This window comes from Diospyros lotus, chromosome 4 (genome assembly GCF_014633365.1).
Source record: "Diospyros lotus cultivar Yz01 chromosome 4, ASM1463336v1, whole genome shotgun sequence".
Taxonomy (NCBI): domain Eukaryota; kingdom Viridiplantae; phylum Streptophyta; class Magnoliopsida; order Ericales; family Ebenaceae; genus Diospyros; species Diospyros lotus.
The window spans coordinates 2964087-2987242 of NC_068341.1; the positions used below are offsets into that span (position 1 = coordinate 2964087).

Genomic DNA, 23156 nt, shown 5'->3' on the forward strand with positions numbered 1-23156 from the left:
TTACATTGAGCCCAGAATGTCCCCCTATAGGGGAGTCATGCAGGCTTTGTAATATTTTGGTCTTCAACAATTCATCGTCCCCAATCACCACTCTATTATGGAACCTCAATAGTCCCCTTTTTAACTAGTAGGGTGAATCCTTAGTGGCTTGTGCGGAGAGCCGGATAAGTAATTCTTTAATCCAGGGGGTCTGGTCATAACTATGGGCAATGTCTTGCACCCAATCTGCCACTACAGCCGAAATGGCCTGACAAGAAGCTGGAACATCTCTCCTAGACAAAGCATCGGCTGCCTTGTTCTCTTTTCCCTTGCAATATAAGATGGTAAAATCAAAACCCATCAGTTTGGTTATGCCCTTCCTCTGTAACTAGTTGTGTACCCGTTGCTGTGCTAAAAATTTGAGGCTCTCGTGATCCGTCTTGATGGTTAATTTCCTGCCCTCCAAGTAGTATCTCCACCTTTCGACTGCCATGAGGACTGCCAACAACTCCTTGTCATATATACTGAGGCCTTGATGTCGAGGAGCTAATGCATGACTTAGGTAGGCCACTGGACGCCCTCCCTGGCTCAGCACGGCCCCTATGCCGGAGTCACATGCATCTGTTTCTAAAATAAATTCCTTGGAGAAGTCAGGCAGAGCCAGTGTGGGAGCTTGCGACATGGCTGCTTTCAGGGATTCAAAAGCATTCTCAGCTTCCGGTCCCCACCCAAAGTTATTCTTCTTAAGTAGAGTGGTCAGGGGTTTACTAATTATTCCATAGCCTTGTATAAAGCGCCGGTAATAACCAATTAGGCCTAGGAAACCCCTTAGTTCCTTCAGGGTCTTTGGCCGGGGCCAGGCCTTCATAGCTTCAATTTTGTGAGGATCAATACTAACCCCTCGGCCAGAAATAATGTGACCCAAATATTCAACCTGTCCTTCTGCAAAAGAGCATTTAGACCTCTTCACATATAGCTGATGGAATCGGAGGATCTGAAATGCTAGTTTAAGGTGGGTTAAATGCTGGTCCAAAGTGGTGCTGTAAATGAGGATGTCATCAAAAAAAACCAGTACGAATTTGCGTAAATAGGGAGCAAAAATATGGTTCATCAACGCTTGGAAGGTTGCGGGCGCGTTGGTGAGGCCGAAGGGCATTACCAAGAATTCGTAATGCCCTTGGTGGGTTCTAAAGGCTGTCTTAGGACAGTCGGCTGATCTCATGCGGATTTGGTGGTAGCCGGAGGTTAAATCAAGCTTAGAAAAGATGGAAGCGCCTGTTAACTCATCTAGCAGATCTTCAATAATGGGTATAGGAAATTGGTTCTTGATGGTTAGTGAATTGAGTTGCCTATAATCTACACAAAATCTCCAAGTTCCATCTTTCTTTTTCACTAGGAGGACGGGAGATGCATATGGACTTTGGCTTGGTTGGATCAAGTTTCGGGACAGCATCTCTCTTATGAGTTTTTCGATTTCAGCTTTTTGTATGGGAGAATACCGGTAGGCTTTTAGATTGATTGGTTCACTGTTGGGTTTAAGGTGAATGGAATGGTCAAGGATTCTATGGGGTGGTAAGGTTTGGGGAGTAGCAAACAGATCCTCAAATTCCATCAACAGATTATGGATGGGCAAAGGAAGGTATACCTTACTGTCCACCAATGCTGAAGTAGTGTTCCTGGGTACAGCAAGCTCCTGCTCTTCCTCTGATGATGTCCCCACGTCCATTGTATAAATGGAGTGCAACTGCCCCACGGTAGTACTCCCCTGTTCTAGCAATTTTTGGATCCGTTTCCCTGAAGCCACCTTACAATCCCCTGTTTCTTGACTCCCATGTAAGGTAACCTGATGGCCCTCCAGATTAAAGGTTACTTCCAGCGTGTTGAAATCAAATATCAAGGGGCTCACCGTCTTCATCCAATCTACCCCCAATACCACATGGCATCCTCCCAACTTGAGGATTCTCAGATCAGCTGAGAATTCCCTTCCACTCATCAGCCATTTGAAGCCCTTACATCGGAATTGGCTAACCATTCTGGTTCCATCAGCTATTAATACTGACAGTGGTGGAGTCTCCTGGAGATTACACTGTAAGTTATGGGCTGTGGTCTCATCTAGGAAGCTATGAGTGCTGCCACTGTCTATCAATACGACTATCTTCCTCTTCCGGGCCACCCCAGTCACCTTCACCACTCTACCAGCTGCTTGGCCCTGCAAAGCGTGCATTGATATCTCACCTCCCTCTTTTTCCATCGACATTCCTTCATTTTCATCCATATCCGCTTCCTCCTCCTCGTTTTCCTCCTGACCTTCCATGGTAAGTAGTAGCTTCTTACACTGGTGGCCTTGCCCATACTTTTCACCGCAACGGAAGCATAGGCCTAGTTGCCTCTTTTGGTCCAGTGTGAGACTTCTTGGTTGAGTCGCTGGCTGGAGAACCTTACTGATAGGTCCTCCCCGCAGACTCTGTAAGCTACTACCCCTGTGATATCCCCCATAGGTGTGATCTTCCCTGCTATTTTTGGTCGACAGCTTATGTCTCTTCGCAAACGTTTCCATTGCAAGCTCTTGCAGTCTAGCTTGCTCAGCTGCTTGTGCCACAGTTGTGGGATATAGCATCTTAACAGTCGGTCTAATTAACTCATCCAAACCACTGATAAAGCTCGAAACGAAATATTCCTCATCTAAGTAAGGCTGCGATAGGGATAGCAGGGATCTTAGTTCTTCAAACCTAGTTTGGTACTCCTCCACTGTTCCATTCTGTTTTAATTTGTTAAACTCCTCAATTACATCCGATCTGGTCTTCTCTCCGAACCTTCTGCACAATTGGTTAACAAACTCTGGCCAACTCAAGTCCAGCCTGCCTCGACTCCAATTTTGGAACCAGGCATCCGCTACATCATCAAGATAGGAGGCAGCCATACATACCTTATCACCTTCTGAGATTCGATGTTGATAGAACACTCGTTCGCATCTGCGTATCCACCACCTCGGTCTATCTCGGTCAAAGGTCGGAATCTCCATCCTCAGCCCCGTCTGAACGGAATTGTTACCCCCTAGACCCCTATGTTGGGCCCCCTCCCCCGCCTCCGTGGGTTCCTGTGGTCGCTGCCTACTCAGCGGTGCAGTAAGTATTGGTGCCGTTGTCGTCCTTGGGGGAAAATCCGTCGGTAAGCTGACATTCGCCTGCCTAGCAAACATGCTCAACGCCGCCGACAGTTGTTGGCTGAGACCTGAGAATTCCTCTCGTAATCCAGTCACGGCTCGATCCAATGTAGCCATGTATTCCAATCGACTCCTGTGGATCTCCTCTTGTGTATTCCGGATTCCTAACTCCAGCGTCTCTAACTGATCATCCACCAATTCCTGGTGTTGTCGCAATCCTAATTCGATCGCGTCCAGTCTTACCTCCATCTGCTTCGCTCGCGTTCCATCGGCCATCCTCTCTGCCAGGTCGCGGGCTCTGATACCAAATGTCAAGCTCGATCCTTGTAGAAGAGGTTCCTTCCGGAATTCTGGAAGGGACGATTAGGCGGGAAGAGTTTGGGAGGGAAAGGGAAGAGCAGAATGTAGAGAGAATGAGAGACGTGTGAATGAGAATGAGAGGGAAAGGAAGTCAGTGGAATAATCCTCATATGAGTTCCCCATCCTCAGCTTATCTCTATTTATAGGACTTACAAGTGGGGCGCGGCAGTTAGGCAACTGCCCAAGCGCGCGCCAATTGAATTGGCAACCAGAAAGTATTACAATTCTACCACTATACTACCCCTTACAATTATACCCATCTACCCTTATACCTCCCATTACAATTATACCCTTGGGCTATGACAGTTATATTTAATGAATCAGTCTTCCCTTGCAAATTATCTAAAACTGATGACACAGATAATTTCACCAGTTTAGGAGATACCCAAATAGAGGTGGAGCATCAAGTTATAGATATCAATCCTCCTAATGCTCCAGCTATACCAGACCTTCAATCTGAAGAAGACCCTTCACCCACATCAAACTTAGACCAGACCTCTGATCATGAATCTGATTATGAGGAACAAAATGATGAAACAGAAATTGAGGTGGAGCAATATGACACCCCTCAACATAATCTGGAAAACTACCAACTTGCCCGAGATAGAAGCAGGAGGTCTATAAGACCACCTTCAAGGTATGCTTTCTCAGATTTGATGTTTTGTGCCCTAGTGGCAGGTGTTGAGATGAGGAGTAGTGAGCCATCCTCTTATGAGGAGGCTGTCAGCTCAAAGGAAAGTAAAAAATGGCAACAAGCCATGGATGAGAAAATGGCCTCTCTGATGGCAAATGGAACTTGGGTACTTGTCCCTCGTCCAGAAAATCAGAAACTGATCCAATGTAAGTGGCTGTTCAAATTAAAGGAAGGTATATCTCTTGATGACCCTATTAGATATAAAGCAAGACTAGTAGCTAAGGGGTTCACACAGAGGGAAGGGGTAGATTACACTGAAATTTTTTCTCCTGTGGTCAAATTTAAGACAATTCGCATGATGCTTGCAGTAGTAGTTCAATATGATTTAGAACTTAAACAATTGGATGTTAAAACTGCATTTTTACATGGAGACCTTGATGAACACATTTACATGGTTCAGCCAAATAGTTATGTGGTGTCTTAAAAACCTGATCATGTTTGTTTGCTAAAAAAATCCTTGTATGGCTTAAAACAGGCCCCAAGACAATGGTACAAAAAATTTGATAATTTTGTTCTAGGGGCTGGGTTTATTAGAAGTCAATATGACAATTGCTTCTATTTTATGCTCACAAATATTCCTGTTTATCTACTGCTTTATGTAGATGATATCCTTCTTATTAGCAAATCTAAGTCAAAGATTAATGAGTTAAAATCTATGTTAAATTCAGTTTTTGACATGAAAGACTTAGGTCATGCTAAGAAAATACTAGGAATGAAGATTGAGAGAAATAGAAGCAACAATAGCCTTAAGATACATCAACATGATTACTTGGTGAAAGCTGTTCATAAATTTGGAATGGGAAACTGTAAAACTGTCATAGTTCCATTGGCAGGACATTTTATTTTATCAAAACTACAATGTCCCACATCCAACTCTGAAATAATAGAAATGGAAAATGTCCCTTATGCAAATGTAATTGGAACAATTATGTACTCAATGATAAGCACTAGGCCAGACCTTGCATATTCAATTTCATTACTCAGTCGATATATGTCTAACCCTGGTAAAACACATTGGGATGCCTTAAAACATTTGCTTAGGTACATAAATGGTACTGCATGCATTGGTTTAAATTTTAAGAAAAGATTTGATACTCTTGATGTTGTTGGTTATGTAGACTCTGATTTTGCTGAAGATAGAGACTCCAGAAAATCCACCACTGCTTACTTTTTTACTTTGGGTGAAAATTGTATAAGCTGGAAGTCTCAGTTACAGCCTCTTGTAGCTCTGTCCTCAACAGAGGCAGAGTATGTGGCTGTAACAGATGCCTTTAAGGAAGCCATATGGCTTCAAGGCATACTAAAGGAAATTCACTTGCTTCAAAGCAAAGTGATGGTTTTCTCGGATAGCCAAAGTGCCATCCACTTGTCCAAAAATCCAGTGTATCATGATCGGACCAAACATGTGGATGTGAAGTATCATTATGTAAGAGAAATGATAGCCAACGGAACTGTGGGAATTCAGAAAGTATCTTCAGCCAACAATCCAGCTGACATGGGAACCAAGGTATTAACTGCAACTAAATTTAAGCATTGCTTAAAATTGTTGCATATCGATGATGGCTAATTTCTGGTCATCAAGAGCTGTGAAGGTGAGAATTGTAGCATGCTTTCTTATATTTTCATATCTGATTACTTAGTCATTTGATGTTTCAAGGTGGAGTTTGTTATATTATGAAACATAAAATGGGGCCCATGGCTGGGGGGTTTCTTATGGCAACCTGGGCTGCCCCTTTGGGCGCCCACTGGAGGGCCACAAGAAGCAACCACCTTGGGCCAGCCCAATGCTCACAACTTGTGGTCTTTTGTCGTTTTGTCTGCTGCTACCTCTTTTGCACGACTTGATCCAGACCTTTGGCGCTGCTTTTCCTGAGGCAATCCGAGCCATTCATTTCATTTATATCTCGCCTCGAGATTGCCGTTTTCAGAGAGCATTGAAGACGAAATTGATTGAGGGGGTTTGCAGAGAGTCGGTCACTTTTCTAGGGTTTTTCTTCTTGCTCTCTCTCGTTCTCTCTCTGTAAATGCTGTATAGATCGTCTTCTTTAAGCGTTCCTGATTTTGTTTTTGTTTAAGGTAGGCTCCTAATCTGTAAGTGATTTCGTGGCTTATAGTGTAGAAAATCAGGGTTGTTTGTTATCGTTTTTACGCTGTAATCAGATTGAATCTATTTAGTGGAGTGAGCTCTTCTCACCGGAGCTCAAGTGGACGTAGCCCTATTTTGGGGTGAACCACTATAAAATCTCGTGCCTCCTGTTTCTTGTTTATGTTTCAAATACTGTCAATATTACTTTGCATTTATCTTTCAGTTCGTGTGAGTTCATCTGTGGGATTTTGACGGTGTGTGTGTGTTTGGAGATTTTGCTATCTCTGTTTGTTTGTAACAGGACTAAATAGAGAAAAAATTCCTGTCCTGCAGACTACCACCAAAATTAAAAAATAGCAACAAAATGGCACAGGTCGAGAAAACATACACACACCTTTTTGTAAGGATATCAATATGTTTAAGATCTCTGCAAATACTCTCTGCTATTTTGTCAATCTGCTTCCTTGGAAGCTCAGACAAAAGAAGAATTTTCTGCTTCCTGAAAACATAAATCCACAAGGTATTACTAGAAACAAAATCCCCAACTGGACTTATGTAGTATCAACACTGAAAAAAGAAGCATATTACCTAACTGTAGTAGTACCTAAGCGAACAGCAAACTCGTGATACATATTTAACTGCTTTAGAATGAAGCCCAAATGACTATTTACTCCACAAATAATTATATGATCAGTCTCCAGAACTTGCATTTTTGCTCCTTCTCTGAGTTTTTGCATATTATTCTGTCAGAAAGGCAGTCAGGAGGATACTGAAGAGATTAAGGGAACTTGAGCAGATGAAACTGCTTCCAAGAGCTTACCCTAAACTGTTCTGTCATTGTGCTCAAAAGACGGGAGTAGACTAGTAGGCCCCATATGGCAAGAACAAAACCAAGAAGGCGTTCAACCAGGGTTTTCATCTACAATTCAATACAAAGAATATTTATAAAACACTAGTGACAATTTATGATTGCTTTTGCGAAATAATCATATAAAGGCAGCTCAATCAAATGAGAAATATTGAAATTATAAGAATCAGACATACTTTTAAATGAGTAGATGCTGTAACCAGGCATGACCAAGCCTCCCAGAGGCAGTCCTGTAGAGATTGCTTCTTATCCCTGCATTACTCCAGAATGAATGTTGCTCAATTAAAAAATATAAGAATTACATTTAGCAAGAGTAAACTAAGAAAGACAAAATCATTGACCATTGAAAATAAGATTTTCCATTTATGCAGCACAGACGAGTGGCCTGACAATGTTTCAACTTTGTGTTCCATCAAATTCAGGGACATTCAAGGTAACCAATCTCCAGTTACATGACCCATCCGATATTGTCATAATGATTTTTTTAGAGGCAAATTGCAATGGGAAAACAAAATCAATGCAAAATAACTTCTTGTACAGGTAAAGGGAAAAAAAAAAAAAAAAAGCTGCATGAAGATAATTTTGTGATAGAACATAGATAGGAAAAAAATGGAAGATCTGTTAGATGTCTAAGAAGATGTGTACAGTTAATCACTTTTAGCAACATGGGTGAACCAATACACTAAAACAGGACCAAGTTGCTTCTTCATGAGTTGCCTCAGAATCTTTAGTTTCATCTTCATGATCTAAAGGAATGCAAGAAAATGTTTGCATAAGTGACGCAACCAACTAGAAATTCACCACATTCGAATTCCATAGAGGTCAGCACAGTACATGTAAGCATATCAAGATAGAAGATCACCTGATCTTGAAGAAGAGGAAACCACCAATCAGAACAAGGGTGAAGCATGCAGCAAGAAGTAAGACAAAGAACCTACATACATCCAGAATAGAAGTTCAGCCTATTGAATAGGACATAAGATTGACATCCAATGCTAGGTTAGGCACACCTTTATTGAGTGGACATGTACAACAAGTAGCTCAAAATATTTACTAAAATAGCATATTTAAATCATAGCTACAAACAGGTGAAAAGCTTGACAAAATGGAACTAATGGTTTCTTTCTGGTGGGTTAAAAATTATCTAACCATACAATAGAAGACAGATTATATGAACAAAATTCCAATTTGTGAAACTATCAAATGTTAATCTGTAAAATCTACAAGATTATTAAGATTGTGGCAAAGACCACAAGTTATTCCAGTCTTGTGGTTCCAAACAATTTGTTACACTAGTAGAATCCTTGTAATAAATGTGTGAGTCAGCTCATCTATGTCTTCAATATTTCATTAGGTTTGAGTTTCATTTTTTTTATATTTTACTTTTAAAAAAGATCTCTAGTGCATATCATATTTTTGTTTTGAAAATGGTTTTCAAGGCAAGGCTCCAAAATCTAGAGAAAATAAAAATAATAATAATTTCCATTCCTTGCTAGAACAGAGAAAGAATCGCCAATAAACAGTAAACAGATACCGTTTCCACCATAAAATGATTCGCTGGGGAAAAAGAACAAAAACTACAAAAGGTGCTCCTATTTTCTATGAGAAGAGAAGGAACATATGACCAGAGCCTTGTACTGGATTTCCCTTTTCATTTAAGAAACATAAATTAAGTTTAGGATCCCTAAAGTATTGCAGACTTTATCTCCTACCTTTGAACTTAAAATCATACAAAATCAAGCACTGCCACAGAAATGAAATGACAAGAGGATCGCATTCCAAATTCAGTGAGAATTAGGAAGATGCAATCGAGTTTGTAGAAGAACAGAGAGAAAGGAGAGAGATAGCTAGAAGAATTTAGAAAGAGAGAGAGACAGAGAGATGTAAGGAAGAATGCAGAAATCTGATATTCATTCAAGTTGTCTTTCCAAGAGGGACTTGGAAGGTGATATACTCAGCAGGGTAGGTGCTGCCACAGGGGATTTCCTCCTTCCCAACGGTTGTAACAATATCATTTGTCCTATTCTAGCCACTTTACATGTGGCAATCTAAGGCTAACAAACAGCTAACAACTTCTCTAGAAATTACAGCAATAATTAGTAAATGCAAACAGTAAATAGCTATGAATTACAGTAAAAAATAAAATTGACCGCTAATATGAATGGCTGCCGTGACATACTGTCTATTATTTCACTATGAAAAAGTACTTTCAATAGAAAAAAGCAAACAAATTGCATTTACTTTTCCGCAAATATGTGCAATAATTATATTTCAAAATGCCCTCACTGCATTAGTATGTTAATCTTTCCCAAAAATACCACCTTGATCTATTCATACCATGTTGTGTCCGTATTTGTCTTCCTTAGCTTTTCTTAAATTATGTAAATGAATATTTCCACATTAAGAAGAGAAAAGGCAACAGGAAGAAAGTAAAGACAAGTAAACATATGATTAAGAAAAGAAAACGGGAGAACATCCCCAAGTTATAGGTCTGTGGTGGAAGCATTTGCTCCAAACTATTGGTAGGTTTAGTGATAATAAAGCATTCTAACACAAGCAATGTTTAATATATAAACCAGAAATATGAATGTCCCTTTAAATTTTGCAATATGCCAAGCTTATCTGTTAATCTGACTTGTTGAAAAATCAAAATAACAAATTTTTCATATCTAGTGAATGATATCTTGGTAGCTGTGATCAATATAAAGAAAAATCAATCAAACACAAGCATAAATAATTTCACTTACATGCCAACATCCCTCTCAAGTTGAACATTGAATAAATAAAGTAATCTTGTAAAGTTCCCACAAACTTCTTGCCAAGTATGCAAAATCACTTCCAAATAATTAGACGTGTGTCTATTCAAGGAACTAGACACACAAGCAAATGGCAACCCTGCGCTGGCAGATGAAAATTGGATATTTCTGGCCAGGTTTATTAATGATTTTACTTGAGCCATTTTCAGAAGAAAATGGCATGATATTGATGCTATGGTGAGCTTGACATGGAGGCCCTGCACATAAATTAAAACCAACTGTGAACTTGCAATAAATGCTGACTGCCAAATATGGGAACATAAACTCAAATCAAGCTGCTAGCTAATACTCGAGGGCATGCTCCCTTGATAAGAAAGGAACATTAGAGAATAGTTTAACTAAATACATTAAATATATTACTAGTTTTGGTTAAATTAAAAAGAGATGGGTAGTAGTCTCATATGTAAAAGGCCATAAAGTAAATTAAGAATTTGAACTGAAGAGAATGGCAAGCAGCATTGCAAAATACAGATGAGCTGCCATTGATGAAACAACTTAAAATATTTCCATATCTAAATAGTTCGAGTCCAAACTGACGGCCAAATAAACAATAGGACCCAAATGATAATGAGGGGGTAAATACAGAGAACAAATTAAATATAAGTTGTAGAATCCAGAGTTCTTATAAGAGCAGAAATCTGGCTCCTAAAACACATAAACAAGAATCACAATGATTTGCATGGTATTGTTTTGGCTGTTCCCTTAAACTGTGATGTTACTTTAAGGGGCAGCTGCTGGTAAAAAAGAAAAAGCTAGGGTGACACTCATGAACCTCAGGACCAAACATCATCAAAAGGGCATGGATAACATTGCAACTCCATAGATCATCAAAAATGTGTGAATAATTTTGCAACTCCAATTATCATTAAAATTTCTCTCATGAATTTGACTCCATGTAAGGATTGATCCCTTTGCTTTCAAGGTGTGGCTTTTATGTAAATTAGAAAAGTAAGCCGCTTAGATAATTAAAAAATATAATAAATTTTACTTGTCAGCACAGGGTATTCTGAAATTCAAAGTTCAATGAGCTTTCACATAACCAATTAACCTCTTGACCTTTAGCAGTGTAGAGTTTACTTTTATTTGGCTACACATTTCCATGTGTAGGCAATGGAGTGCATTGGGTTTTATAGAAAATTAAATTTAAATGTATAATGAAACTACTTTACTAAAAACATTCAATAATAAAGAAATTAATGCAATTTTAGGATAATAAATTAATCAAGATACAAATGTCAACTGTTACAGAAGTTTGATCAAGTAATAGGTGAAAAAAGATCAAGCTATAATAAAAGATCAAGGGACAGAGAAACAAACATGTGATTCATAGTGGTTCGACCAATCTTGTCACCACATCCACTCCTAAACACTTCATGTTATTTTCACTATTCCCTCTCTAAAAAATACAATTACTAACTTTTGGGTGCTAGCAAACCTTTACACACCAGATGTTCTATCAGAAAAAGTTTGAATACAAGCTCACTCCAAACCAGTCCCTGTTTTTGTTAGATATGAACTCACAACAATTCCAAGATCTTGCCAAGCAAAAAAAAAAAAAAAACTCACAATTCCTCCAAGAGATAAACTCTATTTCACATAATAAATGCTCACTCACCCCAAATTATATGACCGCTCTAATTTGAAAGTCAACATTAGTAAATTAACTTGAATAAGTTGGAATCATGAATATAAATATTTTTGATCAACCTCTCAACCCTTGGGGCTACAGCATGGTTCTTTTTCTTTATCCCTCATCCCCTCCCTCTCCCATGACATGACATGACATGGTAGTTAAGGCATCACCTCTCACCTTCAATGTCCTTCACCCACTGACAAGGATGAGCCATCTTTACGTTTATGATAGGTTTAATGATTCAGTTGATAGGTTTAATGATTCAGTTTATGGGTCTTATCCTCCCTAATGCCTTCTATCTTGAGTTCATGTTTTTCTTCCACCAGTAGCTCTACTTGCCCTTATTTGGTGGCACTTATTGCTAACTCATTGCATATGTCTCATCACCTTTGAGTCCCATCTACTTCATTAGGAGCTTTCTAGTTGAAGAATTTTCCCACTACATCAAACAACTCAGCCCAAAAAAAAAACGGCAAAAAGGGGGCACAACTCTCCTTATGATAGCATTATGAAGTGAAATATCTAATTTCCTATATGAAACGAGGGCATTTTAATATGCATAAAGCAGGCTGAACTTTGGGGTTTATGGACAAACTCTTGATGATGAGAAAACTCCCCAAATTCCTCAAAAGCCACAAGTATGGGGTAAGACTTTTCTTCACCAGCAAGAGTCAAATATCAAGTTTATGGTTATCCTAGAGCGCATACTCCACACAACTAGCTTATTGATGCAGGTTGGCTATGTGGGATGTGATATTTTACTCTTGATATTAAAGTTTTGATGATGAAAATATTTCAAGTATGTTTTTCTAATATTTCTCATGTTCTTAGATTTCAATCAAAAATTAATTTCAAAATAATGAAACAAGTATTCAAAAGTAAATGTGTGTATTCAAAGCCCAAGTGTATGCGGAAAAACAAAGTGAAATCATATCAAATCTCTTAAAAGAAATTAGAAGATATTTTTTTAAGGAAATCAAGCCATTTGTCAACTACATTAGATTTCTCTTTTATTCTGTCGACTAAGCTCAAGCCATCTGTCGACTAAGAGAATGGCAATTTTTCAATCTGTCGACTAACAATAAGATTGGTTCTTTGGAAATTTTTCTAAGCTTTGCTTTGTCCACTAATCCCTAGGATATGTTGACTAATAGTATGTAGTTTCAAATTCTTTTGAAAGTTTGCCTCAATCTATCGACTAACTCCTTTTGTTTGTCGACTAACAGAATAAACAAATTAGTTCTGTCGACAAATAGTATCAATCTGTCGACTAAGTCTTGTTTTGTTGCTTGATTTTGTCGACTAACTCATTTTTTCTATCAACAATTTGTATTGCAAAAACTTGTAACAGCTAGTTTTTGGACGCATTAAATGCGCCCCAACTACCACCAATGGTCTGATTTTTGGATGTATTCACCCACAACTCTAAATACATGGATGGTGGCTCACTTGAAGCTCTTAGATCATTTATTGCTCAACTACCAAGTGCTCAAAATTTCAAAGTGTTTCAAGTTTCTCTTGTTCTATCTTGTTTATTTGTAAAGGCTTTGTATTTAATTGTTTTTGTTCATTCAATCCTTTTTAATTCTTGTTGAGAGAACTTGTAACTAAGAGTGTAAACTCTTAGATCCTCTCTTTCAATTTACATTGTACCATTTCCTAGCTTGTGAGCTAGAGGGCCTACTTGTGTATAAGTAGGAGATTTGTACTTCCCTAGTCTTGGACTAGAGGGCCTACTTGGGATCAAGTAAGAGGTTTTAGTGAAGTCGTTTAAAATCCTTAATGGGAATTAAGGTAGTGGATTAAGCTTGATTTAAGCTGAATCACTATAATTCCTTTGTGTTCTTTACCTTTCTTGTTTCATATTGTTTAAGCTTTGCATTCATCATTTTATACGTTATATGCTTTAACTCACTAAAACCATATTTGCATCAAAAAGATCTTAACTTTTTAAGTTCTATCGTATCATATTTTTTATATACCCAATTCACCCCTCCCCCCCTCTTGGGTGTGTGCCAAAGCATTTCATATCTATCAGGATGACCACGTTCCCACCAATTGTCAATGTTAAGAACTTAAGATAACAATTATACCGTTATATTTCTTTTTTGATTTTTTTCCATTTATTTATCACTTATTCTCCTATTCCTTAACAACACCGCACTTTGGTGTATTAAAAGTCACATGCTGTCAAACCCCCTGACACTTTCTCATGGACTGCTTCCTTCCAAACATGATCCTCCAGTATTTGCCTCTCTAGCTGCAATCTCTCACTTATTCTTGTACTGTCTCCTTCTGTCTTAACATGTCCTCAAAACTTTCATCACAAACTTGGTTGTCCACTCTGATATCCTATCCTTTCTGCAAGATGAACTGCATATGGATGTGCATAAAGGAAGAGGAATATGCTGACGTCAACAAAATTTTCATGGCTCAAACTTCTTGGTACTTGCATGTTTATGGTCCTAAACAGAAGAGACCCAAGTAGAAATAGGGTAATTATGCCTACAAAACCATCCAGAATAAATGCCACCACAAATAAAAAAACCAATTTGAGGCATCACTTGATACTCTTAACACTGAAAATAATACAATCACAAATCTCTTTCTTCAAATTCCAGAGCATTCAAATTCTAGAGCATTCAGCTACCTGTCATTTAATTCTCACCTGAATACTACTTTTTAGGTCCATTCTCAAGTCTTTATCTTGAATATTGCCTGAAGCGTTTGATTTTGTGGCAGGGTCCATCTCATGATACGTCCTCTTTATACTAGTGCCGCATTTCCCTGGCAAAGGATTATAGAAATTCATCACAAAAATCAGTAAAAAATCATACTGAACATTCATTAGTAAAACCATCCATACAAGAATAAAGATAAAGTTCCAAGAAAAAAGAAATTGAAACCCCATATGTAAAAATGTTATAGGACAAACTGCCAATTTTCAAGTGATTAATGCAAGCTTAATTCTCAGTTCTCCACCGTATGATGTACTCAAGACTTACCTTCACTTTTTGTTGACAAGTAACTGCCATGTAAATCTGAAGATGCCATCCACCAATAATGGCACAACATTGATTGTCTGAAAAGTGTCCCACAGTCAGATGTTCCAGGTCTTCAGTAGAAATCAGGTCAAACATTTAACACATGCAACCATTCACAATATTGTCCCTAAGCACGAGAGATTGACAAATGAACGCCATAATATTGAAATGTAAGTTCTGAACTTGTCTCCATTCTTTTTCAACCCTACCACTAGCCTTCTTATATACAATACAGAACATCATCAACTTATAGGGCCACTGGTCGGTGGATGGTTGAAAAACATGAAGGCCATGAGAAAATAAAACTGAAGGGTTTCTTATCAAGGACCAAAGTAAGTTTTGGTTAGATGAAGTACAACGATTTAACAAAATGTGGTCAATATTGGATTTTTTTATGCCAATATTGGATTTCTTTAGCTTCATTTCTGAATTTTTTGTTTTTTATTAAACCTCTATTTTTTTCCCCTTTCACTCAGTCTCCAGCTCTGAAGTACCCCAATGCACTCTAAAATCAAACAAGCAATACTAGTAAAATGCTGCTAAAAAATTCAGTCATTTAATCTATACCTTTTATAGTTTGATTTGAGCGATACACACACAGGACTGGAGCTTGAGAAAAGAAACAGAAAGGAAAGGAAAATAATGCAGTCCCTATTTTTGTCTTCCTCTTCAAACTTAAGATCATAATTTTTCTTTCTTTTTTCAAACTAAGATCTATTTCCTTCTTGTTTTCCTTTTTTTTCTTTGCAAAGCCAAATAAAGAAAAATGCATATATCCTCTACATTTTTTTCTCCATCCCTCTCACAGGTTCCAAACAGAGACTTTCATAAATTCACTGATCTTCAATAAACCGTAAAGAAAAAGGAAAACAAGAACAACTAGTTTCCCTTTTCTTTGGAACACCCAATTTATTTTCCGTCTCTTTTACCTTATTTGCTGGCAAAGTTGAAACAAAGAAAAATCAGTAGTCTAAGTAGAGGTTTCACAAGTTCCAAATAGAGATTTTATCTGTTAAAAAAATCTTCAAGAAAACTGCAGGAGCAGCTAACCCATATCAGTTTGCTTCTCATTTATCTTTGCAAAACCAAAGAAATGAAAATGAGCCGTCTCCCCGAATCTTCCTTCTCTACGTCTTCCACAAGTTCCGAACAGAGACTTCAATCATCCAACAATCTTCAATAAACCAGAGAGAAGAAGGAAAACAGTGACCGTTCGTTCTCCTTCTTCTTTGGAACCCAACTCATTTTTCCTTCTTTTCCTTCGGCAGTCCACATTTTCCTTCTCTAGCCCTTCCCCAAGTCCCAAATACAGCCTTCATATTAGTTCAAGAACCTTTAAGAAAACGAAAGATAGAAGAATGGCAACAAGGACAAACGTACGACTGGTTTCTTATCCTTTCAAACCCAAATCCGGTAGGGTCCTTCCTATTTAAAACAAAAGAAACAAAAACAGATACCCAACATTTTCGTTCTCTAGCACGTTCACAAGCAGAACCAGAGACTTCAATATAACGAGCGATAAGAAGGAAAGCAAGGACACGGAGTGACCTTTTCGGAGGACGAGAAAAGCGACCGGCTCTGGGAATCGAAGGCGAAGGCCATGGGCGCGAGCTCTGCAACAAAACCATCATTGTCTTCGTCTTCTTCCGAGAAGACATACATAGAGAAAGATATACAGAGATGGCAATGAAGCGCAGCTACGAGCATTTGTATATTGGACCTGGAACTGACGTTGATATTGTTATGTTTCGGTGTGTAGTTCATTGACATGTTTGCCATCCATGGGCTCGATAATCACAAAAATGCCATCACTGTATATATATTTATATTTAAAAGCTATTTTAATATTTTTTACTTTCCTAATTATCATATTATGTCATGTCATTATTAATTATAAACACTTATTTTTCATTCAAATTAGTGCAAAAATAACTAATTAAAAAATATAAAAATATTACATAATTTATATCAAACAACATAATATTAAATATTATTTAATGAGAATAAAATAAAAGAAGACAAGTAACATAACATTTACCTAAAATGAATAAAATGAGAGGTGGGCATGGACCCCATATTCTGTATACCTAAATCAAATAAATTCGAAATAAATAAGAGAATAAATTGCCAAATAAAAGAGTAAATATGTCAAAAACTAACCTTTCTCTATACTAATGCTAAAGCCAGCTTTTTGGAAAAAAAAAAAATTGCCAAACAAGGCCTTCAGATACAACACACGGGTACAATGGTAATTTCAAGCTCTACATATTTTTATTTTGTAAGAAGGATATAATGGTAATTCAGAGGAAGTGATCCAAATGCTTATTCTTTCGATAATATTAATTTTTTATATTTAATTTTAATATTCATAAAATTATAAATATTTCTTTAAATTCTGTGTTGTATTTTTTTGTAAAATATTTTTATTTTTATAAATATAAAAAATGAGTGTAGAAATAATCGCCTTAAGAATGCAAACCGTAGCACCAGTAAGTCCACACGTGCTAATGCTGGTGTGGTGCACGTGCTTCCCCCAAATGATTCAACGGAAGACTTGTGAGGAGGCTTATTTAGTGGAAGAAAGTTAGGTCAAATTCATATATTTATTTATGTATTTTTCTGTTTTTTATAATTATTTAATTTTTTATTATTTTAATTACACATTTAAAATTAAATTTTAAATCAATTTAACTCTTATATTTTAACTTTTTGCAATCAAAATTTTTATTGTTTCAATTAGACACTTAGACTTACATTTTTGAATTAATTTAACTCATATACTTTCATGTATTAAAATAAAATAAAGTGAGATGATAAAATATATGTCATATTCATGTCAAAATAAATATACTAAATTAACTCAAAAATTTAAATTTATAGGTGTAATTGAAATAATATAAAGTTTGAATTGTCATATAAAAAAAATTAAAATACAAGAATTAAATTTATTTAAAAATATAAATTTAATTTTTGTAAATAAAAAGTTCAAGTGAACACGAAATAAAATATAAAAATATACAGATAAAAATATAAATTTGGTCAAGAAATTCAAGAATGAGAAGTGAATAACAGTTTTCATTCCGATAAGGTAAAAACAACTTAATACTATTTTTTTTTTTTTGAAATTATGAGATATTATTATAAGTACTTTTTTGTTTTTTAAATAGTGGATAATAAAATGGCCAAAAGAAAAGAGAAGAAACAGAAAAATCTAGGAGTAGGGGTGACTCACAAAATTGAGGATAAGAAATTAAAGGCCATTGTGAGACCCAGGGAGAGGGTCACCAAGCTGGTCCTTGTTCGTACCCATCCACCTTGTGATTGTCTCTGATAGTGAATTATTTTCCTTCCCTTTTCTCTACTTCCAAACACGTGATCATTACCCCCTCCTAATACCACCAAGTCAACTTGGGTGGACCTCGCACTCTGACCTGGGGCTACACCTCTGAACTCTTTTGAGTTATGGGCCACGGCCCAGCATCACAAACTGCATATTGTGATACCTCACAGGTTTGATGGGCTTGGGCCTAACATGCTGAACGATTTCGCCTTGGATGAGTCATGTTACATATGGATCGTGGCTTACCAATTATTCTTTTATCAATTTCTATAAAGACGATACCGATAAGATTAAATTGTAACGAACTACTTTCTTTCCAAAAATGGCATGACACAGATATATTTAAGGCACTGTCCTGTCCTGCCCTGCGCCCACTCAATGGCGGTCCCAAATTATAACTCGGTTACGACCTATAATACCACAATGCTGCCCACAATTATTAGTCGAAGATGACTACGAGTTCCTAAAACTAAATAATATATTTAAGACCTTTTTCTAATAAACTAGTGAGATGAGATTGAATTGAGACAAACTTTCATGTCCCACAATGGAATCCACGAGCAACAAAGTTGTGGACGCAGTATGAAAGGGGGGAACAGCCCACATTCTCAGTCTTCCTAAAGTCCATGGCTCATGATTAATTGCATCCATATCAAACAATTTGACCATTTGGGTAATGGCACACATGTGAGAGTTTCTTCTGGCTATGAAAACAAAAAGAAAAACAGATGTCATTCCTGGACAATTACTTACCAAATCCATTACAACTGTTTTCTTAAAGAGCATTATAGCGAGTTTACCTTTCTCCATTCTTTTACAATGCCCCACCATCCACCCAGAAAAGCCCCAAGGTCCCCACAATGCCACAACAAAAAGTGGGATGCTTTATGGAGATAACTTTGAATATCCCTCCCTTGGCTTTGATCGCACCAACCATGACCAAGCCCTTCATTTTCCTGAATTTTCTTCAAGATGTCGTATGGCACTGGCACCTTGTTTGGCAAAGCTTAAAGGAGGTAATAGGGTGAGCAAAGCAAAATTATGGCATCTGACTGCGACTGCAATGCCGCGGAATACCAAGGAAGATAGATAATAAGTGATGATAGGTAGGGATATAAGAAAAGTAACTTAAAGTAGCGGGAGTTCTTGCAGGCACGTGCAATTGGGCGTCAACATCTATGACGGGCCATTTGGCTCAGGCTTGACATGGGTGGAGGCATCCAGTGGCTGAGAATTGGGATAGATTAGCGCGGCAAGGGATATCGGCATGATACAAAGCCCTTTAGATTGGAGATATTGCATTGCAGCACCAACATCTTCTTCCATTAGCTTAGCTACCTCTTGCTCTATGTCATAATTTGACCACTTATCCCAGGCCCGGTCATTGGATTCGCCTCCACTGTTGTCTCCCTGTGTAATGCAATGGAAGGGGGGGGGGGGGGGGGAGCATGCGAGGGATATATAAGAAATTGCCACGATTGTGTGTTAAAGAGCAAGTTCAAAATTGGGAACAAGCATCCATTCTTTCGCTTACCTCGACTGACAGTGGGATATCAGCCACAAGTTGTGCCACTGCACCAGCTCCGCCCAGCCTACTCATGCTTAGAACCTGCTAAGCAGGTGAATAAATATTGGAAAATTGCAAAAGTGAAAAAAAGAAAATATGGTACATGAGAGAGCATCTAATATGATTGGAACAGGTTCTAGAATAGCAGACTGAAGATATATGTGCATGCAATAACCTCCACTCTCTCCCATTCATCTAAGAATTTTCAACTGGAACCGTCCAACAATCCATGCAAAAGATCAATCATAGGCATGATTCAATAGGTCCATCTCAGTAATGCATGTTCACTTTGAATTTCCCCATTGATGATTAGTACACAAATTTTATACCAATGTTCTAGGAAAATTTGTAGAAGAACAGTTAACGTCAAATTGGTTTATGACATTCATGAAATCTTCAAAAATCAGGGGATAGAAGACCAAGATAGGGCAGATTGGACCCTGAATAGAATTAAATTCTATCAAATTATAATATTTAAATTTTAGTGATGAAAGGAGTCAAGGGAAGACAAATCTTCTGTTGGCTAAAAGTACATAAACTAGGATAAAAAATGCAGACAAGCACCTAAGAAACCTTTCAAATAACATTTGCAGAAAGTACTCTGTTAATCTGGTAAAATTAATGATATGAGGGCTAAATGACTAACATTTTAACCATGATAGAAGAATGTCTTACCTTGACTTGGAGCCTTAAGAACTTCACATAATCCAGAATCTCATCAAGCATGGCAGCCCTATCCGTCTGTAAAAAGGTTAAGTGCATTAATGCTAGTTTAGATTAAAGCCAATCAACAGGTCAAAATGGCACTGGCATGGTAGTAGAAAGCACAAACAAACATGACAGGACATTCTTTTACAAACATTTGAACTGTATACTTCCATTGACGTATCCACAACATTGTGACATTCCAAACACAAGGCTTTAAGTAATTGTGAGAATTTTTTTAAAAATAATATTATTTCTGGAAAAATGATTAAGATAACACCCTAAACAAACTATCTAGGCACACCTGCTCGTGGCAAGGCCAGGCTCAGAACCACAGGCAGTTTTCGTTCAAAACTGTTGATTGAACTAATGGTTTTTAACCCTCTTAAGTGAAGAACAAGTGGTTCAACTAGTTTGATAGTAGCTTGTTTAGGATTGAAGTAATATTATTTAAAAACCCACAATTGAGACATAAGCAGCCTGTCAACAGTTTACTTTGGTACTCCTTCAGCAATCAAAACAATACTTCTTTATCATATGATATTTAACAGACAACAAAACGTAGGCCTAAGCAGTCCAAAAACAGAACCAAAAATGTCAAATAATTAATCTGACAAAGAAAAAATCCACGCCATAATCTCTGTGACATAAAAGAAGAATAACTGTGTCTTTCACTGTCCAGTGAACATATGTGTCAAAACGCAGGCTGCATAACAAGCATAGCAGTTGAAGGGAAGGGAAACCAAAATATAACAATAAAACAAGTAGTATTTCTTTGGACGCTGTGAAATAAAACAGACCTTGTTGCAGCTTGGAACAAGATCCTGCAAAGCTCTCATCCTTTCTGCTATTCTTTCCCTACGCAACTGTAAACAATAAACTGTGTTGTTAGCAAAATCAGAATCAGAATCAAAAGGGGAATAAGAAAAGTGAATCCAAATTCTAATGAGTCATCCTGAACTCAACAGCGCATTTGTGATCTGGGCATGAAGCACTTGCGCCCGGAACAACGAAACAACAGATGTAAGGCATGTGTCCAACCTTTCTTAGAGCCAGATGAGCTGGGAAACTCTCGTGGAAAGCCCTTTTTGTGAGATTTTAAACATTATTCTCACAACATGCACATCAACTAAGTAACATGTCCTTGGAATTCCATTCCATTAACACTTAACTCTCTCCAAAACAAACATTTCCAACCAAATACGTTCCCTAAACAGGGCTTGCATTTTATGCAACTCAACTTACCCGCTCAGCAATACTGTGGGGATCAGTGGCTTGTCCCCGACGGGCCCGCACCCTTGGACGGATGGGAGGTGGCTGTGGCACAGTGACTGTTGTGCTGGGAGTCAACTGTCCATGAAAAGCCTGCAAAATAACAGGGAGCTCGAGGCAATCACAAACCCATAAACCAAAATTCAGCTTGTATTGTAAAGCCCACAGTTAATACCCAAATACCTAGATAAACCACGGTATAGGCAGCCTTGCTTGGGACAAATTACTTCCAATTTCATTTTGAAGCCCTGAATTCGTAAAGACTATGCTAAAGGAAACTCAAGAAAGGAAGTTCCACCACAGTGACCAAAAACCTAGTGGTGCATCAATATCGTGTTTAAAAGTAGTCACGAGGTGTCTTATAAAGAAATAGAACCAATTTCATGCTTTAATCAGGAACAAGCAAATTCCCCTTTACAAATATAACATTACTTAAATAAAATATGTGCATAATAAAAGAAAACTAGGAAAATGATCAGTGATTATATGAACCTGAGGCACAGTTTGGCGCACAGAATGAGGCTGCAAATGCTCGAACGCCGGGAACAAACTCGCCATATTCACAGACTCCCTTTCCTGCACCCAAAACCGGAAAAGGACTCAATTAACCCCAACCCATTTCCAAATTTGCGGAGAACAACCACGCAGGCACCGCGATTTCCACAAAACCTCAAAGACAGAAAAAGGCAAAAGATCAACACATACACTCTTCACACCAGCAGCCCCGCCATGAACGTCCTCCCGGCCGTTGTCCAGGCTCAGACCCAACGGCACAAACGGCTGCTGGAACCCTCCTCCACCGGCGCCGGCGGCGGTAGTCAGCTGAGACGCCGTGGTCTGGCCCGAGCTGGAATCCGTAGAGGCCAGGCCCGCGTACGACGGCATGGAGAGGATTTGGTCGAGGAAGTCGTCGGCGTAACCCTCCGGTGGGTTGGCGGCCATGCCGGAGACGGTTGATTTTCCTGCTAGAAATCGGTGCAGCTACAATAAGTATAGAGTATATACTTGCTTCTATGTGGGATTTTCGCGGAGAATCGGAGAGAGAGAGAGAGAGAGAGATTGGGGTTTGGAGAAGCAGGAGTGGTGTCGGATATGGAGGTGACAGAGAAGGGTTAGGGTTTCGAGGGTGGGTGGGAACTGGGAACTGGGAATTGGAATTTGGAATTGGAATTGGAATTGGAATTGCTCTGTGCTTTGCTTTGCCTTTGCGTCTGACAATGCTCGCTTCCAGTTGGGCCTCCGTGGAAAAGAGAGTCGAATTTTTGGGAGCGATCATTATCATCATCACCATCATCATCCCTTTTCTTTCTTTCTTCCTTGCTTTGGGGTTTGTGGGGGTTCCAATTGTAATTTTTTACCTTCACAAAGGGCACTAGTGCCCTTTCACCTGTCAGGTCAATGGCGACACCCATCTTCCATAACTTTACATTTCTTTGCTACTTTTTGGCATAAACTAAAGTTAAAACAAGAAATTATTAAGAAGTGCTCAAAAAATTTAAAATAAAACCCATTCAAGTTCTAAATGGATTATTATTTTACATCCCATCCGTTCATTATTATAAGTTTATTAACAAAATATTATTATCAGGTTGGTATTATTTATATTACACGAAAACACTTCATAGGTAT

At 38.1% G+C, this 23156-nt stretch overlaps 2 protein-coding genes across 5 annotated transcripts in view; both read right to left on the minus strand.

The window, feature by feature from the left end:
- The window catches only part of LOC127800516 (putative ion channel POLLUX-like 2), a 43811-nt gene extending 27442 nt beyond the window's left edge, over positions 1–16369 (minus strand). For 2 of the 3 annotated variants that reach the window (XR_008022824.1, XM_052335169.1), the window contains exons 1-9: positions 16192–16357; positions 14605–14681; positions 14268–14386; positions 9898–10163; positions 8013–8084; positions 7327–7402; positions 7103–7201; positions 6871–7025; positions 6677–6781 (exon numbers count right to left, since the gene is read on the minus strand). Coding sequence is in view for 2 of the 3 variants with exons in the window: in XM_052335169.1 (XP_052191129.1) it covers positions 6677–6781; positions 6871–7025; positions 7103–7201; positions 7327–7402; positions 8013–8084; positions 9898–10163; positions 14268–14386; positions 14605–14681; positions 16192–16301 (1079 nt within the window). In the remaining variant the exon portion in view is untranslated. Of the gene's footprint in view, positions 1–6676; positions 6782–6870; positions 7026–7102; positions 7202–7326; positions 7403–8012; positions 8085–9897; positions 10164–14267; positions 14387–14604; positions 14682–16191 lie in introns of all 3 variants that reach the window. The other variant, XM_052335168.1, reaches the window with a different exon arrangement.
- Positions 16370–18588: 2219 nt separating this feature from the next.
- On the minus strand, positions 18589–22784 carry LOC127800518 (transcription factor UNE12-like). Of its 2 annotated transcripts, XR_008022825.1 has the most exons (8): positions 22233–22784; positions 22020–22103; positions 21501–21620; positions 21056–21121; positions 20226–20291; positions 19518–19592; positions 18784–19393; positions 18589–18687 (listed from the first exon to the last, which is right to left on the minus strand). XR_008022825.1 is itself a non-coding variant. In XM_052335171.1 (7 exons), exons 1-7 carry the CDS (start codon positions 22467–22469, stop codon positions 19160–19162), a joined length of 882 nt encoding a protein of 293 aa, XP_052191131.1. In that variant the 5' UTR covers positions 22470–22784; the 3' UTR covers positions 18589–19159. The 2 variants fall into 2 exon arrangements, 1 of the variants encoding a protein (XP_052191131.1); XM_052335171.1 differs by having other exon boundaries at positions 18589–19393.
- Positions 22785–23156: the final 372 nt, after the last annotated feature.

Bases quoted from the DNA above. Each gene is read 5' to 3' on its own strand.
- LOC127800518 (XM_052335171.1), bottom strand. From the start codon at position 22,469: ATGGCCGCCAACCCACCGGAGGGTTACGCCGACGACTTCCTCGACCAA. The intron at 21,621-22,019 runs GTTCATATAATC...GTTATTTTGCAG, and splicing joins TGCGCCAAACTGTGCCTCAG to GCTTTTCATGGACAGTTGAC. The intron at 21,122-21,500 runs GTAAGTTGAGTT...TATTGTTTACAG, and splicing joins CCCACAGTATTGCTGAGCGG to TTGCGTAGGGAAAGAATAGC.